The sequence below is a fragment of the Ornithodoros turicata genome, chromosome 2 (genome assembly GCF_037126465.1).
Source record: "Ornithodoros turicata isolate Travis chromosome 2, ASM3712646v1, whole genome shotgun sequence".
NCBI lineage: Eukaryota > Metazoa > Arthropoda > Arachnida > Ixodida > Argasidae > Ornithodoros > Ornithodoros turicata.
The window spans coordinates 126722852-126742110 of record NC_088202.1 but is presented as its reverse complement, the minus strand read 5'-3'; the positions used below and the strand labels follow the sequence as shown (position 1 = coordinate 126742110).

Genomic DNA, 19259 nt, shown 5'->3' with positions numbered 1-19259 from the left:
GTAGAATGTCTTTTTGCAGGGCGTTGTACTGACAGCGATCAGTATTGTGTGCTTGCTTTGGTTTTCAAATGTATTTACTGATATGACTTACGGTAATCATAGTAAACCTTTCAACAACTCATGAGGTGTGCTATAACTGGCACTTCACTAAGTCTGCTTTCTTACTACATATGCACCTCTAACATTTTCTAGTTCACTTGCATGATTCAGGCCCTTTTCTTTTACAGAAAGGCGGAATTTACATGAGCTGCCATGTAACTGAATCTGCTGCCGTGGTCACATTCTGTGATTATGAAGATGGACTTTCTCCAGTGCTGCTTGTCAACCATAGCAGCTGTCGCATCAGTTACTGCCAACTGTGAGCCTGTGTTCATGTCGCCGTACTTGTGTGTGAGGCATTTCATTTTGTTATGTGGTTATCTTTTGTAGGGGATACAAAGACACAAACACATATTTCTTACCATCTAAGTGTGTTGTGCATTACACGTGGGATAACCCGATGGCGAAAAGATCGCTCACGTGGGGCACAGAAGAAAACCCGAAGTTCTCCAAGCTTGATCTCTTGATGGTAATATGATGACTGTACCATTAGTGCTGGAATAATTGACTCACAAGTTCTCCCTGTAGGACGACTGTGATCAAGTAGATTTCGAAGGAAGGAAGTTGTTCTGGATAGCCTTTCTGAATGGCAAGCAACGAACTGTTTTGTTCACTGAAGATCCTCAGATTGTTGTGAAGATACAAGAGGTGAGAGCTTATGGCTAAATCATTCTTGAGGGTTTTGAGGTATGTGCCTTACATGTATGCCTTTGCCTTTTGCATCAGCTGTTTGTGAGTACATATTTACTAAAGGCTTGCTTTGGTCATTGTCAGTGATTTGCAATTCCTTTGGCTGGCTGCAGAATGTCAGTGCACACTTCAGCCTTTATGAACAGTAGTGCAGCCTGGTGGAGGGTATGGGTGCTTCTGGACTAAAAGCTGGACCTAAAAGATGACAAATATTTTATTTTTACTGAGGCTTTTGAAGGAACCTAGCAAATCCTCTCCAAGAGAATGCAGCTGTGCTACTGTTTGTGCTGGAACTTCAATTGAAGTAATTACTGCCGCAAATTTGCAAGAGCTCCTTATGGCCAGCTATGGTGATGGATTTATTGGAATTGAATCTCAAAATAATAGTCACTGTTCAAGTGAAAAAGGTACAAGCCTGATCATCAGAGATCATTATCATGTACAACAAATGTATAGTTGCACCTGTGTAATATCATCTCCTAGCTTTGTATTGCATGTGATCAAGGAAGTCTGGGTGTTGCCACTGCCAGCTGCAAGTGACAGAATGTTTGGTTACATGTTTCCTAGTTGTTGTTGTTGTCATCTTTTTACATGCTTTCTTTGCAGTTGTATGAATCGCTTTTTTCATACAGTGCTTTTGATGCGCATGTATGCTTCAATTAAACCTTCAGAAGCAACAGGTTATCATTTTGTTAATTGCTCTTGAGGATGGCACATCAGTTCACGTCTAACAAAAATGTAATTATCACTGAGATGTATATATACAGGGTGTTTTTTAATTTGTTACAGAATTTTTGTTAAAAAAAACTAGCAGAGCAAAAGAGATGCCGTTTTTTGCAGGTGAGTTATACGGCAAGGCGAACATCCCGTAGGACAGCGTTTGCAACTACTGGACGACTAATTAGTAAAAAATTCATTAACTTATTAATTAAATGTTCTCTGGGAAATGCAAAATGGCAGAATTGGAGCCGGTCATTATTCAAATCCACCGTCCTTATTAAACACCCCATGGAGCGAACGTACTTTGAGATGTAAAATGTCAAATTTTGCTTTGAAAATGAGCAGAACCAAGAACTACGTGCTTTTCAAGCTCAGACAGTGTGGCCTTCACCTTATCTGGGTCAGAGAGCAGTCTCAAATTAGCTCCATCGCTCTAAAGCAGGTGCCCTGTCACCGGGATTGCCTGTCACTCTTTCTGCGCTCGAGTACTCCGTTGTTCTGGTTTCGGCTCGTTTGCATAGAAAAATTTGGCAATTTATATCTCGAAGTACGTTTGCTTCTCAGGGTGTCTAATAAGGATGGTGGATTTGAATAATGACTGGCTCTGTTTCTGCTATCCCGCATTTTCCAGAAAACATCTTAATTAATAAGTTAATTAATGAACTTTAGCTAATTATTTGGCCAGCAGTTGCATACACTGTTCTACAGGGTGCCTGCCTGGGCGTATATCACACCGGCTGAAACGGCATCTCTTTTGCTCTGCTAGTTTTTAAATAAAAATTCTGTAACGAATAAAAAACAAAACATCCCGTATATTTTATGTATAGAAATGCAAGATATGTTGAACGTTGCATGCTGCTCGTTGCACAACTTATTGATACTTGAACTGAATCGCAGGTACAACAGACTTAACAACAGGTATAAGTTATTGACCGTGTTAACCTTTCCAGTCAGGAGCACTGGAGAGAAACATCTACGATGTTGCACTTAGTGTGCATGGGGTTGGTGTCTCCCTGGTGAACGACAATCCCAAAAGAGAAATAGTCTACATGTCCATTGTTGGGTAAGTCTTACTCCACCCCAACCCCCAGTGGCAGTGATAGCACCTGTTTCTTACTGTTTCTCTTATGTGCTTACTGAGGTTGCTTGCATTGCAGTTCTGGTGTTAAGTGGGAATGGAAGAAAGAACACAAAACCATCTTCAAACCCATGCCATCAAAAGAAACTCCTTTAGTGGAAGCTCAGTACCAACAATATCAGAACTTGTGCAAGCTTGGAAGAAATCCTCAGACTGAGTACCCGGTTGCGGGCTACATGGTATGTATCGCGGCTCATACTCATAGCCAGAAGTTTCGGGGTTCAACCGATTCTTCCCCGAATTTGCACCCCGAATTGAAGGTTGCCTCTTTAGGGTGAAACCCGATTTTTTCCCAGCCAATTGCCCTCACTGAGGCATCTGTAGGAATGCGCACTAACTTGTTTGGCAGCAAATGCAGTTACATCACTGTTTCTATCAAACCAGTACAGTTAGTTCGAATAACTGAGCCCAATTTCGCCCCGAATTCCATTCTGAAAGTTTTTCCACCCAAATTGGCATGAATTTATTGGCACACGTTTGTTTACCAGATTTTAACCCCCCCAAATTTAGAAAAATATTTCCCGAAAGCTTCAGGCTCTACTCATACTGCATGTGGATGTGGAACCCCCATTTTTGTCATCTAGGTAAATTTCCAAGACATGAAGGCAAACACAGAACCAAGGCGGGACGTACGCAGACTCGCAAGACCAGGAATTTGGTGCCAGTACAAGATGTCCAAGCATCAGTCCATGATCCATGCCAGGCTGCATATGCTTCAGGTTAGGCTGCAGATTCATAAATGCATTGTAAAGTATGAAATCGTAGTGTCTCCCTCTAAGAGAAAAATCATTACAGGTAGACAACCAGATACCTGACTGCACCTTCCCTGTAATTTTGACCCCTGTAATCATCAGGAGGTCATTGGGTGAAGGAATGAGTAAGTGTAACTTTTGCTGAAGGTGGCAACATTACATTTTCTGAACTTATATCTGTTCTAGTACCTAAGCCGTTTATTGAAACTAGCATCATCATACGGCAGTTTGATTATTCTCAAGTGCGGCAGTTCAAGTAAGTTGGTCTGGTGTTCATGCATTTCTGAGCATCTGTTACGTGGGCACGTGTGACTACACGTTAAGCGTGGTACCTTTTGGGTAACAAAAATTTGCATTGCAGGTACTTCAAAGTACTGATTCAAGAGTTCCACATCAGGATAGACCAGTGCTTTGTAAACTCTCTCACATCCTTTACTTCTATCAATGAGAAGGACACGGATCACGTATGTGCCTCGATGTTTTCCAGGCTATTTGTCCTCTGTGTTATGAGGCAGACGCATCCTTAGGTTTCCTGGCTGCTTATTGTTCTGTCTTTGAATGGCAGACAGAATTGATGGTGTTGTGAAGGGCTGTCTCGTCAGGGATATGTTCTATAGGAACAATCCAGTGTAGTTGGTACAGATTCATGATGGTGAAATGCAGCAAGCAGACAAGGACATATAGAAAGAAGTAAACAGGACAACTGCAGTTGTCCAGTTCTTGCTTTCAGATGTACTCCTGAAAAGACTAATCCTGTACAAAGCATGTTACCTCATTGAACCTCATTGAGCATGTTACCTCATGAGGAACATTGAAGTGATATCATTCACTGTAGCGGACCTGGATGCTAGTATTTTGCTATTGTTGGTCAGAGGCAACCACCCAGCTCATACCTGGAAAACTAACACCACCCTCGGCTCGCAACGCCCTCGGCTCGCAACGCCCTCGGCTCGCAACGCCCTCGGCTCGCAACGCCCTCGGCTCGCACCACCCTAGACTCGCACTGGGACAGCTCACACCAAAACAGCACATACCACACCCAACTCTGAACACACTCAACTCATACTCAACTCATACCAGGACAACTCGTAATATGCTGTACGCCCTTTTATTCATTGTTTCAAAAGTCTTGTGCATAGCTCATTTAACTTCATTCTCATATCTCACATCTATAACGTCTCACGTGTAGTGGGGAGGTGTACTGCTCTCAAGTGGTTAATCATCCCATGTCATGGTTACAATTTATTTGTTTTTGTTGTTTCGTTGCCTCCACTTCTGCTGAAGATACGGTCATCGATATCCAAAATACGAGAGGACAACCGTAAAACCTGTGTCTGACCAACAATAGGAAAATACTATAGCACCCAGGGTGACTTGGGGACTACATCCGACGGACCCCACGTACAGCCAGCGTGAAGTCGGAGCCCCAGGCTAATGAACTTAGTTTTAAGCATTTCTATGCGTTTTATGTTGTTGGTATGAATACAGAAGGTAACGTGTCATTTTGCATACAACTCTGTAATACTTCAGTTTATAAAACTGCGGGTATCATTTTCCACCATCTCAGCCAGAAATATGCAGAAGGTAGCAGGACCTTGGAGAACCACCTTTTAACATAGTCGCTTTGTCTGTGCTCCACTGAATTAAACGAAAAGAGAGAGAGAGGAACAGAATGGCATGCAGCTTTTATTGCCCATTAATGTTAATGAAAAAGAAAAGCATGTGTCTCCTAATTTCAACAAATCAGGAGGACGAATGAAAACTCCTGGTTGGCTATGATTCGTTTCGTCAGCTCCACGACCATGCTCCTGTATTTTGGGCGCACGGAACTTTGCAGGACAATTATTTCCGCCCACGCAACCGAGGACCATTTTGCCGGGAACATTTTTCCCGGAACGCCTCTGGATATGTAGTATGCAATACCATTCTGTGCGGGTGATTCCTTGCCGTTTTGTACATGCACCTAAACCTTTTTCTTTTTTTTTTTGTTCTTCTACATATTTGGGACTCAGGAGGCTGCAAGAAAGTGTCTTGAAAGGGCATTTTAGCTAGAACCAGTAGTGTATGTAAGCCTGCCATCATCTTTGCCGTCAATCATTGTTACCTGTTAACATTTGTTTTTCATTTCTTTTGTTACCCTACAAAGCTATGCTCCTGTATTTCTTCCAATAGTAAAGTATTCCTTCATTTTTTTCACTTCATGCCTATTATTCTTGTGCTCCTGTTTGGTATCACCTAGATTTACCTTTTGCAAAATGTTACAAGAAAATTTGGTGGTGCTAGACAGAAATCTGCTCTTCAGCTTTTATTGAATTTGTGCTGCAATGCAGGGAACAGTTGGGTTTCAAGGGAAAAGAGCACCTCAATATTGGTGCTGATTTCAACATGCAGGAGCAACAAAGAAAACAGTAAATTGTGATAAAGATAAATCCAGCTGAGCATATTGTAGGCAAAGTGATGACATAGAAGCTGCATGAGCCTCAATCATTTGTATACATATATTGGCCCTGGTATGAGATTCCTCACAAGGTATGTTACCTAGAAACTGTGGTGCCACATCGCTGTGCCCTAATATCACAGCAACATCTGCGTAACAGCAACATCAACATCAACATATGCACAATATCTGCGTGGCTATTGCTCCCTATGTTGTAATACTTGGATTGCACGTTCACATTTACTCGAATAACCATCTGTTTGCTACGATGTGTGAACTGTTATAACTAGAGCCTGAAGTTTTATGATTTTACCCGCTTCTTCCCCGAATTTGCACCCCGAATTGAAGATTGCTCCTTTAGGGTGAAACCCGATTTTTGCCAGGCAAATTGCCCTCTCTGGGATGTCTGTAGGAATGCACCAACTTACTTGTTTGGCAGAAAAATGCAGTTACATCACCATTTGTACCAAACCGCTACAGTTAGTTTGAATATCTGAGCCCGATTTCTCCCAGATTTTAGCGTAATAGAAGTTTTCTCATTCGAATTCGCATAAATTTAGTGCACATGTTTATTTACCCGGTTTTTACCCCCCGAATATAGAAAAAAATATTTCCCGAAAACTTCAGGCTCTAGTTATAACATCCCATATCTCTTCATTTCCTGGTTGTACAGGAAGCATAAATTTTGGACAGACACTTGACAATAGACTTCCCTGTGGCAATGTGGCTGTGGATTTTTGTTGTCAGCACGGTGACCATGGCCACAGAGCTTGGCCTTTGATTTATGGTTGCCTTTGGATTTCAGGAACAGCTAATTGATCAGGATAAGCTCAAGGTGAAAGTGAACCTAAAAGAAGTTTCAGAGCAGTTCTCTGAGCAAGGCACCAAAGACTTCTTCGATATGCTCCACTTCTCACCCTTGAAGGTAGGCCTTCTTGCTGTGAAAAGTTGTGAAATGGCATATGAGAGAGATGTACTCTATTTCCAGGTCCATCTAAGTTTCTCCTTGTCAACTGGCGGCAAAGAAAGCAGTGGTTCACCTTTGTTCAACCTCTTGCTGCAGAGCTTCGGTGTAACCCTGACTGAGATACAGGATGCTGTTCTAAAGTGAGTGATAAGAATTTTAAACGCAACGCGTTAAACTGTACTGCTAACGTACCGACAATCTTTTCAAAAGGTTGGACTACTTTGAGAAGAGCAACGCCTATCTGTCCATGAACCAGCTAGTCAATGAAGCTGTTTCTCACTACACACGGCAGGTGAGCGTTTTCTTTGCATCCCTTGAAAACAGCTTGTTGAAAACAGTGTTGATTCGTTCACATAGTGGTGACAATACGTTTCCTGAATATGGAATGTCTGTGAATGAAAGACGTATGGAAGGTCATGTCCACTGTCTGTCCTGTGGATCGAACGACAGGGAGAAGGAAAGGACAAGTGGGAAGGGACTACGGTAGCTTCAGTGTTTAAATTTTGTAGGAATGAGTTAGGTTGCACGCGTATAGTTGATTAAAAAAAAGGGAGGAGGATCTGAAGTACAGGCATCTTTTGTTTCCTAGGCTTGACTTTAGTCCCAGCTGAATATGTGTACAGTGGTTGTTTCCCTCACATCATTTACATGGTTGTTTCCTTCTTTAGACCCTGAAGCAAATCTATGTGGTTGTCCTTGGACTGGATGTGATTGGCAACCCTGTTGGCCTGCTCATGGGCTTCACGACTGGTGTGGGGGACCTGTTCTATGAGCCCTTGCAGGGAGCAATTCAGGGTCCGGAGGAGTTTGCTGAAGGCTTGGCAGTGGGAGTAAGGAGCCTTATTGGCCATACCGTCGGTATGTTTTTCACATGTTGCTCACGCTCGCCTTTCAGTTACAAAGTGGTCCTGATGTTTTTTTTTTCTTTGCCTTTGTGCTGCATAGGTGGGGCAGCAGGTGCTGTCTCTCGTATAACGGGTACCATTGGCAAAGGCATAGCTGCTCTCACTATGGATGAGGAATACCAACGAAGGAGACGTCTGGAACAAAACCGGCGTCCCAACGACATAGCAGAAGGCATTGCACAAGGTGGAAGAGACTTCGTGATGGTAAGCAGCTGTTCAGAGTAACACTAGCCTAAAAATGCACCCATGTTGTTACGTCTCTAGGGGGTTTACGAAGGAGTTACAGGGATCGTAACAAAGCCTGTGGCAGGGGCTAGGGAAGAAGGCATCAGTGGCTTCTTCAAAGGCGTCGGCAAAGGCCTCATAGGAGCAGTAGCCCGACCCACAGCTGGGGTTGTTGACTTTGCAAGTGGTTCTTTTGATGCCGTCAAGAGGTGCACTGCTATAACACTGCCCATTTTTTTGTACTGAAGATTTTATTTTATTTTTTCCAGGGCCACTGATGTGGTAAATGAGGTATTCCCTGTGCGACCTGCCCGTTTCATTCGCCCAGACGGCATCATTCGACCGTACAATCTTATGGAGGCACAAGGCAACAGACTCTTGCAGGTACCATTGATCTCTCTGTGGTATGTTGAATAGCTAGCGCTGCTTGCCGGTTCTGTCGCTGTCCTGTCTAGTGTAGTACAATGTGCATCACATGCACTAAGGCAAGACACATTGCCTCATTCAAAAATGTGTTTGACATGTTGTGCTCAACAATATTATCTTATTTATTTGTATTTATGGTTTCACAGTTCTGTCATGTGACCGCATGTGGTAATAGTTGCTGACGACTCAGTTTCCTGCGGTGCCTCGCCTAGCGCGGGCGCTGTCAAGAAAACGGGTGGATGGATAGTTTGAAGCTTTTTTTTTTCATTTCGTTTTTATTCTATTTTCATATGAAATGAGGGCCACGTAGAAAAGGGATTAGGATCCCTGGGTGCCTGCATTGCACATAAGATCGTTGGACTTACACTGAATGCTTGCGTCACCGCTTATGTCATGTCCAATTGGTGTGTTTCACCAATTAGTGTGCGCTTACCACTCTGCAGTACATTGTCTGCCAGTTGTGTTGCAGTACTCACATTGCTGCACTATACATAGAGCCTGAAGTTTTAGGGTTTAATCCGATTCTTCCCCGAATTTGCACCCCGAATTGGAGGTTGCCTCTTTAGGGTGAAACCAGATTTTTACCCAGCAAATTTCCCTCACTGAGAAGTCTGTAGGAATGCATACTAACTTGTTTGGCAGCAGATGCAGTTACATCACAGTTTATACCAAACCAGTACAGTTAGTTTGAGTAACTGAGCCCGATTTCTCCACGAATTTAGCATACTGGAAGTTTTTCCCACCCGAATTCGCATGAATTTAGAGCACACGTTTATTTACCCGATTTTTACCCCCCGAATTTAGAACAAATATTTCCCAAAAACTTCGGGCTCTAATTTATACACAGTACTTACACTACAAGAATAGTCGATTCCTTAATAATCCATCTCTCCATCCAGGATGTAGACAAGGGGAAATTTGCCGAAACCGATGTCTACATTGCCCACTTGAACATCTGTGAAGAGGGCAAGAACGTGCTTCTTGTCACCAACAAGTATGTCTCCCCCCACACTATGAGTGAGGGGTTTTAGTTTGAATGTTACTCGTTAAAGGTCACATTAAAGGGTCCGTATGAAGAGATCCTCAGTGGAGAATGGCTCACAAAGAGGCCCATTATCCGAAATATATCCTATTTTTGTCATATTGCATTCAACGCAGGCGCATTTCACGTGCAAATATAAAAGAGAAAAAGAAATGTGTTGAGCGGTCACCCGACAACCCCCCCCCGGCAAGCGGACTGATATCGCTCCAAGGTTGCACCAAGGTTGCCAAGGCAAGGTTGTCACAGCCAGCTTCTCTGTCGTGCCAGCAGTGGAGGCGTCGAAGCAGTCGCCTTTCTTGGCCGTGATTTTTAGTTAATCTCTGTAATGCCTCTTGGCCGTAATGCTCCTTAGTAAGAGAGTTATTGGAAGTAGTTAACCAGGATTTCAAGTATCCCCTCATGTATGTCTCTGGAAAATTTGTCCACATTGTCCTTTGTCCTTTTTTGTCCACATTTGTGAAACAAGATTTTGTGTCACATGAACGCCTTCAAACATTGATCCGTAAAATTGTTCTTTTGTAACAGGCGGATAATGTTCATTCTGCGTGGTGATGTATTCGGACAATGGAATTCCGAATGGAATTATCCTTGGGATGATGTCAAAGAAGTACCAACGCTCACTGACAAAGGCATCAAAGTACTTCTTAAGGAGCCTAAGAAGAAAGCCCTCTTCGGGTCGAAAGAGAGTGGAAAGATCATCCACGTCAAAGACAAAATTGCTGCCAAGGTACTCTTATATATATAACTGTTGATATGTATGCAGGGAGATGTAGAGCATGTTGGTTGGTTGGTATACATCATGGTATAGGATGTGACAGGAAACACTGTGCTGTCAGTTTCTGTGTTTCTTGTCGCGTTCTATAACATGATGTTGATATGTATATGGTATACAGTCTCCGACCGATTTTTCGGACCCCGATTTTTCGGACATGCTCGATTATTCGGACTCGTTCGCGGAACGGCCGCGGGTCCCATAGAGGTGATGTATAAGAATGTCCAAAATTTCGGATGCCGTGCAGCTCCGTCGCTCGATATTTCGGACTCTGTTTGCCCAACCCCCGAATTTCTCTCTTGGGGTGACGGAAAATATTGGTATCATCTGAAATTCGTATCAAAAGAAATCAATCAACTAAAATATTGAGGCAAAACAATAGGCAGTGATGATTGTTGACTTTCCATTCCTCTGAGTAGAAGAGGTCTGTCGTAGCGCTTTTGCGTCTTCGTGTTTGGCCAACGGCCCAGCACGTGCTGTCCGCCCGCGAGTCGCGCGACAGCGTTGTAAAGCGAGCTTCACCTAAAGCACGCATACGTAGGTGAAGCCAACTTGCGGACTTGATGACGGCGGTGCCTCTGACAGTGTACATTGACGAAATGTCGCTTCGGGAAATAGAAGCTAATGTTATCAGGCAGAGCTGGAGCGTTAGGAAAGCATCGACAAATTTTTCCAGCCTACCAAGGCTTAGTAAAGTTTATTTTGAAGCGAAATTCGCTTTGTTCGGACTGCTCGATTATTCGGACTTTTGCGCGATTCCCGCAGAGTCCGAAAAATCGGACGGCGACTGTATACCCTTTCAATGATGGTACCATTTTTGTACAAAAATGCAGTTGTCGATATATGCATGCAACTATGCACTGAAAATCTTCAAAATATGCAGTAAAAGTCCTCTATATATGCAATGTTTTTCATTGTTCTTGGATGAGAGCAATGCACCAAATGCCTGTTTTTTTAGAAAAGTGAGTATTTTATTAGGGATAGCACAGTAAAATGAAGCATATATGTATGTTCATGTTTTTCGTATTGCCCATGCTCAGGCTTGTTTCATAATGGCTGTGCGTTCGGCACTGTATCATGCTCACTAAAATGCGAACGCTGCCCGTCTTCATAACAGTAATGTGGTGAAGGTTAAGCATGGCCCATCGGCCATGCACGCAGTCGAGGATTAGGTTGGGTTATGTGCGGTGTTCAGCCCGTACCTTGGCTGCTCCAGCCGAAGTACGGGCTAAACACCCCACCGAAACATGGAAAATATTTTATTCCAACCAGAATTTTTGTGAAAGACGGCCCAACGCCGTCACAAAACCAGCAAAAACCATTCATGAAAAAAGTAGTAGTAAGCTCTCGTACCTGAAAATATGGCAAAATATGCACTTTTCATGCACTTTCACGCGAAATATGCCCCAACGTGCAAAACATGCATTTGCATGAAAATCCGCGCTCTAGTCATCACTGTGCAGTTGCAGGTTGCTTAGCTGGCATGGAAATGGACATAAATGATGTAGTACTCAAAAGCAACTCAACTAGATTTGCCCTATCAAATGTCTGCTACTCCATATATGGTAGTCCATATATGGTACTCAATATTGTGTAGTCCCATAAAGGTGTATACACCTTTATGAGACAAACAAGTCAGAAAGCAAATGCATATGTTAACCCCATGGCATGTAGACAGTATGGGATGAGCACACTGTGGTATACAAAGGCCCTCATATTATTTTCATTTCATTTCATTGATCTTAGAGCCAGCATTAATATACCAGATGTCATCATACAATCAGTAAACCGAGCACTAGCTTGTATTGTGACCATTCTTGTCATATCAGTAGCTTTTCTTCGCACACACTACTGTCCCATGTAAGGAAACCTGCCAAACACACTTTTATATTTTAAGCTGTCATAGCATTGCATGGCTGACTCTGCATGACATTTCTGTAGCGGGCAAGGATGAAGAAGGGCATGACCTTGTGCCCTGCAGTGCGTTGCAGAGATTTACCCTTTCTTGCCTTTTGAACACTACATCCAAAATAGTTTTGTGAGGGTATTTCATTTGTGTTGCAGCATATTTTGCACAAGATTGAAGAAGTCATGAAGAAGCCCATGTGACCATCCAGGCTTCCTGCATTGATCAGTTGCTGAACAGCTTGGAACTGCAGCTTCAGCTTTGTTATAGAGCTTCAACAATGCACAGATGCAAACTACTTTTGCATTCAAAGTATTTTAGGAGGCACCCTCCGAATTTATATATTGCAGAATTCCTTAACTTGCTGCACAATGACTACCTATTTAACTACTGTTTTATACCGGGATATTGTTTTGAGTGCTGATTTTGCTCATTGACACATTCTGCATTGCAAGTGTCTTTAAATGTTAATTCAGATCTTACACTTTCCAACAAACTGGAAGGCTGTAACTGATCACAGCTATAGTTCTATTCTTTAGTACGTATCTTTTTTATATTTTCATGATCTGGTAAAGTATATGTGTTTTTGCCATGAAAGTAAGATGGACCTTAATGTATAGCATAAGTGAATGAGCTTATAGTAGTGGATTTTTAAGGATTGCCCTTCCTGAGACCAATGTATTGCCTTCAGGTACTCACAAAAATATGCCTTCCTCAATGACCCACGTGATGTCTTTACCATGGCACATACAAATGCGTCGGGTCCATCGGTGTACAATATCGAGATTATACTGTGAAAATGTACAACCAAAGAAATCCTGAATACATTATGCAAATATTTAAGACATGACTAATGATGTGGTTATTTGATTCATATGGTCCAATGTAGGATTCTAAAGCCAGTTTTCCATTTTGGTGCTGCATAGAAGCGACATGTTTTTGGTATGGTACGTTCTAGTCTGGGAATACAATTGTTGAATAGCTGCTATGGATGTTCTGAACTATGTTGTACCTTGTAATAAAGCCAGTTGCTGATGCATAAAGCTCATGATGGTCTTGCAACTTCTTAAAAAGAGGGTGAAAGGACTAAAGAAAAAAAAAAATGTCAGAAGTAAAAATTTGGGCTAGAAGCCCTGGGCGTAAATATTCACACAAAATATGACAGCAGCACAGAAGCCCGGTGTGCAGGAGCTCTAAATCTTGTCTTGTGGGTCAGGAAAGCTCTTGTCTTTCAGCTCTGAGACTTCATGAGGAGCATGCGTTCATAAAAAAAAAAAAGAAAACTGAAAAAAATCTTTTTGCAGTTGCATTTTGTGCCACCTCCCTACTGCTAGTTCTTGCTTACAGACTATTCTCACCAGCCGATAAAAAGTGCCGACTGACTTGATGTCACCACACCGGGAGTAGTGTGGCAGAGATTGCCGCCACTGTGTGCATTCCTCCAAGCATATTTTTTCGGGAAATTAGCACTTCCCAGAGGAAATATTTTGCAAGACAGTTCCTGAAGGTACTATGTTCATATCGTGCGGTAAAAAATAGTTTCCTTTCCATGCTCCACAGCTGCACATTTAACATCTTGTTTTATTGGTGAACATTCAAATTTTACCCTTGTCATCCCCAGACCCTCTTGTATTAATGTGCACCGTAAATGAACAGTATGAACAAGATAAGGCACCTTCCAGCTGACACGCTGTTCCACAAAATGACTCCAGGCATCAAAATGGTAGAAGAAAGTAGCTTTCCAATTACAATGGGGCTGCTTTATGATAACTACAGCTGTCTGTCTTTGAGGGGACATGGGACTTGTTATGGCAGGAACTGCTGTCTGTGGACAGAGCCATATTGGAATCTTGGAATCGAGCACAGAGATGTGCCTGCCAATATTGCAATTCTTTGATTCACTAGCCCGCTATATAGTGATGTGCATTTCTTCCAGCATCCTTTTTGACAGTGTGCAGTGTGTGCTGTGTGTCAAAATATTTTTGTCATGTGACGCTCGTAGGCGAGTGTTAGGGAGGGGATCCTGACACTATTGATGTACATTAAGAATGAACCCTTGGGTCACAGGTGGATATTCCAAACAACGTTCTTCTGGGCACCATCGTCATTATGGGCATTGTGTAGAAAGGGCTGGTAGAAAGGGCATCACAGAGAAGGTATGTGCATGGAAAAATCGAGATGCTAGCCCTCAGGACTATGCCTCTGAGGAACTGTGTTAATGAGGAAGAGCAAGTAGGTAGAGGTGTAAGGTTGTGGGGGGAAAAGAAGAAAAAAGTAGCATATGAAAACAATTTGGGAAATGAAATTTGGAAAATAGCCTCTTTAAACTTTATCTTCGTTCTGTGAACCAGTACGGCTCCAGCAGGTTTGATATCCAGCTGGATTATTCCATGACTGTTGACTGTGTTTTGCCGTCCAGCCATCATGACAGGTAATCACACCACAGAGCATGAAAAGCAAAGCGGCCACCGGTATTCCTGCCCATTTAGCCCCACCTAAATTGAGAGACCTAGAAAAAGCACAGCAACGCAGTGCAATAATTGATGGAGCCTTTTGCATTTTTACCATAATTTGTGCAGATCACAGAACACCACTTTGTTATTTAGATGGGCCACTTTGTTTACATACACGGTGTGTGTTGACGTCTAGATGCTGGAGAAGTGATGAACAAGGTGAAAGTCTGTGAACTCTGCAAGGTTGATTTTACCTGGCAGGAAACAGACTTACAGGTAGCGGAAACTAATCAACTTTATATACAACAACGGTTCAATTGACAAAATTGGCCAACCAATGCTCGAGATATAAGAACTTATGTAGGAGTTACGTAGCTCCTTTTGAAACATGACACTTCCAGTCGTCTTGGCATCATACGTTTTTCTATTCCGTGTCAGCGCTGCAAAGTAACTGCGGCTATGAGCAGTGTACAGATGTGGACAGATGGAGAGAGGTGACAGCAGGAAAGAGTGGTAGACAGGGGTTTAAAATGTGTCCTGGGCTGACTTCAGAGGGGGCCTGTGCCAACATCCATCTGGAAAGTCTGCCGGAAATCCCAGGGAAAAGCTCAGACTGAACAGAAGGAAGCAGTATTTGAACCCACCACATCCCAGCCTTCAGCACGACCTGAATTTCACGACGTGTCCCTGTTTACATCTGTATGGGCTCTCTGCGATACAGTCATCAAGAATATATAGTCTGATGTGTTTTCATGTCTTTTGTTGTTTAGAAATTTGGTGCAGAAGTCTGGTTCTCTTTTGAGAGCATAAAACAGGATAACAGGAGCATAAAACAGGATAAATGTGGATGAATGTTGTAGCAGGACCAGGCAAGCTAGCTGGTGTGGACTTGATGTTAACATTGCCTTGAGTTTGAGGGAAAACACAGGACGAGACAAGCACATAGACTCACGAAATTGTAGATCTGTGTGTAAATCTCAAATTCAATGCAATGTTAACATCAGGATAAATGTGGGCAACATCAAGCGGAAAAGCAGATTTTTGAGTGAAAGCACTTATGGCATTTCATACGAGCAAGTGTGCTGAATGCACCCTGCTTAGCGTTCTCTGGTGCCCATATTGATTGGTTGGTTGGTTTGGGGGCTGGGTTTTACGAGGTTTAGCCCTAAAACACGAGGCCCTAGGTATACCTGTGCCCCACGTGCGAAGGCTGGATGTAATTGAGTAGGTTGGAAGTGTGAGTGTGTGGACGAGATGTGCTGCTAGTGCAAATATCCTATGGGGAAATCTGATCCATGACAATCGGTAGCGATAACAAAATAAAACGGTTGCCTGAAGTATTGTCACATCATTTGTTATACTATTGACAATGAAGGAAGGAAAAAAAAAAAAAAAAAAGCCACGGGTTGTACATCACTATGATAGTTTCTTGTGATTACTTGTTTTGTAGTACACTGTCTTGTTATATCTTCTCCCAAACCCCCCTAGCTACGCCACTTCTGATCCCATCAGTCCTTGAACGGGGCTCAAGGCGGTAGTGCCATGGGTTAACTTTACATCCAAGAGAATTCCTCGACTCTGGAAGCTTTGTTACAGTTCTGTAAACTAGCATTGGTAAACTCTGCAAATGCCGTTTCTTTCCCGTGTTACACGAAAGATGATATGAGCCTGCTGCAGGAGCTTCGCATGTTACAGGGCACCACCTGAACAAGAAGCACGAGAAAACGACCACTCAGAACGGAACAAATGTTCAAACATGACAACCAATGCCCCTTTATTGGCAATACTTTCATGTACATGTGCTAAAATATAAGGGAAGATGAGATAAAAATGAACACACATTTTGCCAGCATGGGGGATGGTTACTCAGAGATTCAACAGTAACACAATAGGGCAATGATCACTGCCCATAACGGACTTGCGAATGAGACTGTCACTCAAGTTTGCTTCCAGGGACTTTGACAACACAAAGTAGTCCAGCCTCCATCCAACATCCTTCCCTCTGGCGTTCATCATGTAGGTCCAGAAAGTGTACGCCTTCTTGGCATCGGGATACAAATGCCTGAAGGAGTCCAGGAATCCCTTGGTGAGCAGAGCTGAGAACCCGCCGCGCTCCTCATCGGTAAAGCCAGCGTTCCGTTTGTTGGTCTTTGGATTTTCCAGATCAATCGGTTGGTGAGCAACGTTCAGATCCCCGCAGAGAACGACGGGCTTCTTCTTCTGCAGCTCCTCCAAGTAGGAACAGAAGTCTTTGTCCCATTCCATGCGGTACTCCAACCGGACCAGCTTCTTCCCCGCATTGGGCACGTACGTTGCAACGAGGAAGAACTTGTCGTACTCCGCCGTGATGACTCTCCCTTCTTTGTCGTGCTGCTCCATCCCGATCCCGTACTTCACTTCGAGAGGCTTTGCCTTGGACAACAGTCCCACGCCGGAGTACCCATCTTGATCTCCACTCAGGAAGTAGCTGTGATAGTCCTCGAGTTCTTTTACTTCTTTGGGGACCTTGGACTCTGTGCACTTTGTTTCCTGGAGAGTTAGTATGTCGGGGTTCTCGGACTTGACGTAGTCGAGGCCGCCCTTTCCGACCCACGCTCGGATGCCGTTGACGTTCCAGGAACAGATCTTCAAGTTCCAAGGCTTCGAACCTTCGTCCTGGTACTTCTCGACATCGGTTCCCACCTCTGGAGTTTCGTCCGCGTCTCCTCCGGAACTCTGCGCCTTTGACCTCTTCTGTGTCGGTTCTCCCTCGTCCCCTCTGTCGTCGGAAGGGCCAGCGTCGGAGCCCTGCTTTGTTGCGGCTCCTTTCTTGCCACGCTTTGTCGGGGACTTCTTGGCGGTGGGTGCTGCGGATGTAGCTGTCCCCTTTGCAGCTTTCTTCTTTGGCAACTTGCTCTCCGGTTCGTCGCTCTCGGCTTCCGACGCGTCATCCGCCGGCTCTGGAGACGCTTCCTTCGCTGCGGATGTCTTGGCGGCTCCTCGTTTTCCAGCTCTCCTTGTTGGGGCCCCGTCAGTTTTCTTCTCCGTTTCTTTGGCAGCTGTTTGCCTCTTGTTCGATGATGCTGCTTCCTGTTTTTTGCCTCTCTTCCGGGGTCCTTGGCTCACAACCACGTCCTCACCCGACTGTTCGTTGGTATCTTCATCGCCGCTTGCTGTGTGGGTTTCTTCCTCTGCAGGATTTTCGTCTGCCTTACTGTCAGTCTGCTTGCTCTGCTTTCCTTTTGCCTTGTCAGACGCTTCATCTTCACCAGCCTTTGAAGGAGATTCCTCTTCAGCTTCCTTTTGAACTGCCTTTCGCTTTTTTGCTGCAGGCTGTTTTTTGCCCCTTTTCTGTGGGGCTGAAACTTCCTCTTCATGTGTGAGATGCGGTTCATTGCCCTCAGTAAGAACTGCCTCATTCACATCCTCTGACGATGGCTGCTTTGTTGTTTGGGCCCTTGTTCCTCTCTTTCTTTGAGGACTTGCGACATCAGACTTCTCTGGTTCAGACTTCTTGTTCTCACTGACTGTTGTTTGCACTTCTTTGGCAGGAGCCCTTTTGGTTTGCTTCTGAGTTGCTGCAGGTTTTTTCCCCTTTTTTTGAGGTGCAGCATCTGCCGTTTCATCTGCATCTGACTCTTGCTCTCCTGGCTTTTGGTCGTTGCTGCCTTTAGACTGCTGTTCTTCAGTTATTCTCTCTTCCAGTGCTTTTGAGTCTTCGGTCGCAGAATGATCTGAACTTTGTTCTGTCATTTCTTCCTGTTCCGCATCGACACGCTTTGACTTAGCGTTCTTCCTGCCTCGTCCTTTTCCTTTAGTGGGCTGTGTGACAGCAGATGCACCTTCTTCAGCTCCACCATCTTGTTTAGTTTTGTCTTGCTGGCTTGCAGCGTTCTTTTTACCACGCGTTGTTCGAGCTGCGGCTTTTACGGGTTCTGTAGTTTCAGCATCTTGACCAGAAGTTTCATCCGCTTTGACTCGTTCAGATTTTGCGTCACCATTCTTTCCACTTCGTGTCGCACGAGTATCCTTTTTCGAAGGATGCATCTCCTCTGTTTCATCTCTGGCAGCAACTTCCCCTTGTTCTTCATGTTTTGTACCACGCGCGTTTTTTCCAGATTTCGTACTTATGGCCTTTTTGCCGGTTTTCGTCGTCTGCACCTCCTTCTCATCCGATTCCAGTGGAGTATCCCCATTTCCGTTCTCAGAAAGCTTCTGCGGTGCCTCGGCTTTGTTCCCATTGTGTACTTCAGCGGAGTCTCCATCCAGGGGCTTGTCAATTTCGGCGTCCCCTTCGTGAAGTTCCTTCGTGTTGGCAGCTGCTTTCGTGTTCTTTCTTCCTTTCGCAGGTAATTTCTTCGTTGCCGGCTTTCCAACTACTCTGTCCTCTGACGTTTTCTCAACGTGGTCCTTTTCGGATACGCTATCTGACATTTCTGCACCTTTGGCATCTCCTTCTAATCCACCGTTTTCTCCAGAGGATGACGTCTCGTTGTGATTAGCGGCTTCGTTGGCGAGCATCGTTTTCGCAGCTGGTTTACGCATTGCGGCGAATTGAGTTTGCAGCTTTTAAACGACGCGGATCACGCGGGCGCCAAAAACTGGTTCTAGCCGGTCTGACTGTCACAGAATAAGCCCTGGTGTAGTAACCAGTACACCAAGAGTCAGCAAACTTAAGCTGCTAAAATGGCTGAAATCAAGTTATAATAAACTATATAAACGTTACATCTGCTTTTAGTTGTTCTGTA

At 44.0% G+C, this 19259-nt stretch overlaps 2 protein-coding genes across 4 annotated transcripts in view; one reads left to right on the top strand and one right to left on the bottom strand.

Annotated features, from left to right (window-relative positions):
* Window positions 1-13125, top strand: part of LOC135386080 (intermembrane lipid transfer protein Vps13-like) — a 64436-nt gene extending 51311 nt beyond the window's left edge. For all 3 annotated transcript variants that reach the window (XM_064615804.1, XM_064615805.1, XM_064615803.1), the window contains 19 exons: window positions 228-358; window positions 430-568; window positions 628-747; window positions 2460-2572; window positions 2667-2826; window positions 3232-3366; window positions 3443-3524; window positions 3586-3655; window positions 3761-3863; window positions 6642-6761; window positions 6825-6943; window positions 7014-7095; window positions 7472-7661; window positions 7749-7912; window positions 7973-8142; window positions 8203-8317; window positions 9259-9353; window positions 9927-10128; window positions 12238-13125. In XM_064615804.1, coding sequence (XP_064471874.1) covers window positions 228-358; window positions 430-568; window positions 628-747; window positions 2460-2572; window positions 2667-2826; window positions 3232-3366; window positions 3443-3524; window positions 3586-3655; window positions 3761-3863; window positions 6642-6761; window positions 6825-6943; window positions 7014-7095; window positions 7472-7661; window positions 7749-7912; window positions 7973-8142; window positions 8203-8317; window positions 9259-9353; window positions 9927-10128; window positions 12238-12282 — 2355 coding nt within the window. In that variant the 3' untranslated portion in view covers window positions 12283-13125. The remainder of the gene's footprint in view (window positions 1-227; window positions 359-429; window positions 569-627; window positions 748-2459; window positions 2573-2666; window positions 2827-3231; window positions 3367-3442; window positions 3525-3585; window positions 3656-3760; window positions 3864-6641; window positions 6762-6824; window positions 6944-7013; window positions 7096-7471; window positions 7662-7748; window positions 7913-7972; window positions 8143-8202; window positions 8318-9258; window positions 9354-9926; window positions 10129-12237) is intronic.
* Window positions 13126-16276: 3151 nt separating this feature from the next.
* Window positions 16277-19145, bottom strand: LOC135386079 (recombination repair protein 1-like). Its single transcript, XM_064615802.1, has one exon. The coding sequence runs from the start codon at window positions 19054-19056 to the stop codon at window positions 16399-16401; it is 2658 nt and encodes an 885-aa protein (XP_064471872.1). The 5' UTR covers window positions 19057-19145; the 3' UTR covers window positions 16277-16398.
* Between the last annotated feature and the right edge of the window lie 114 nt (window positions 19146-19259).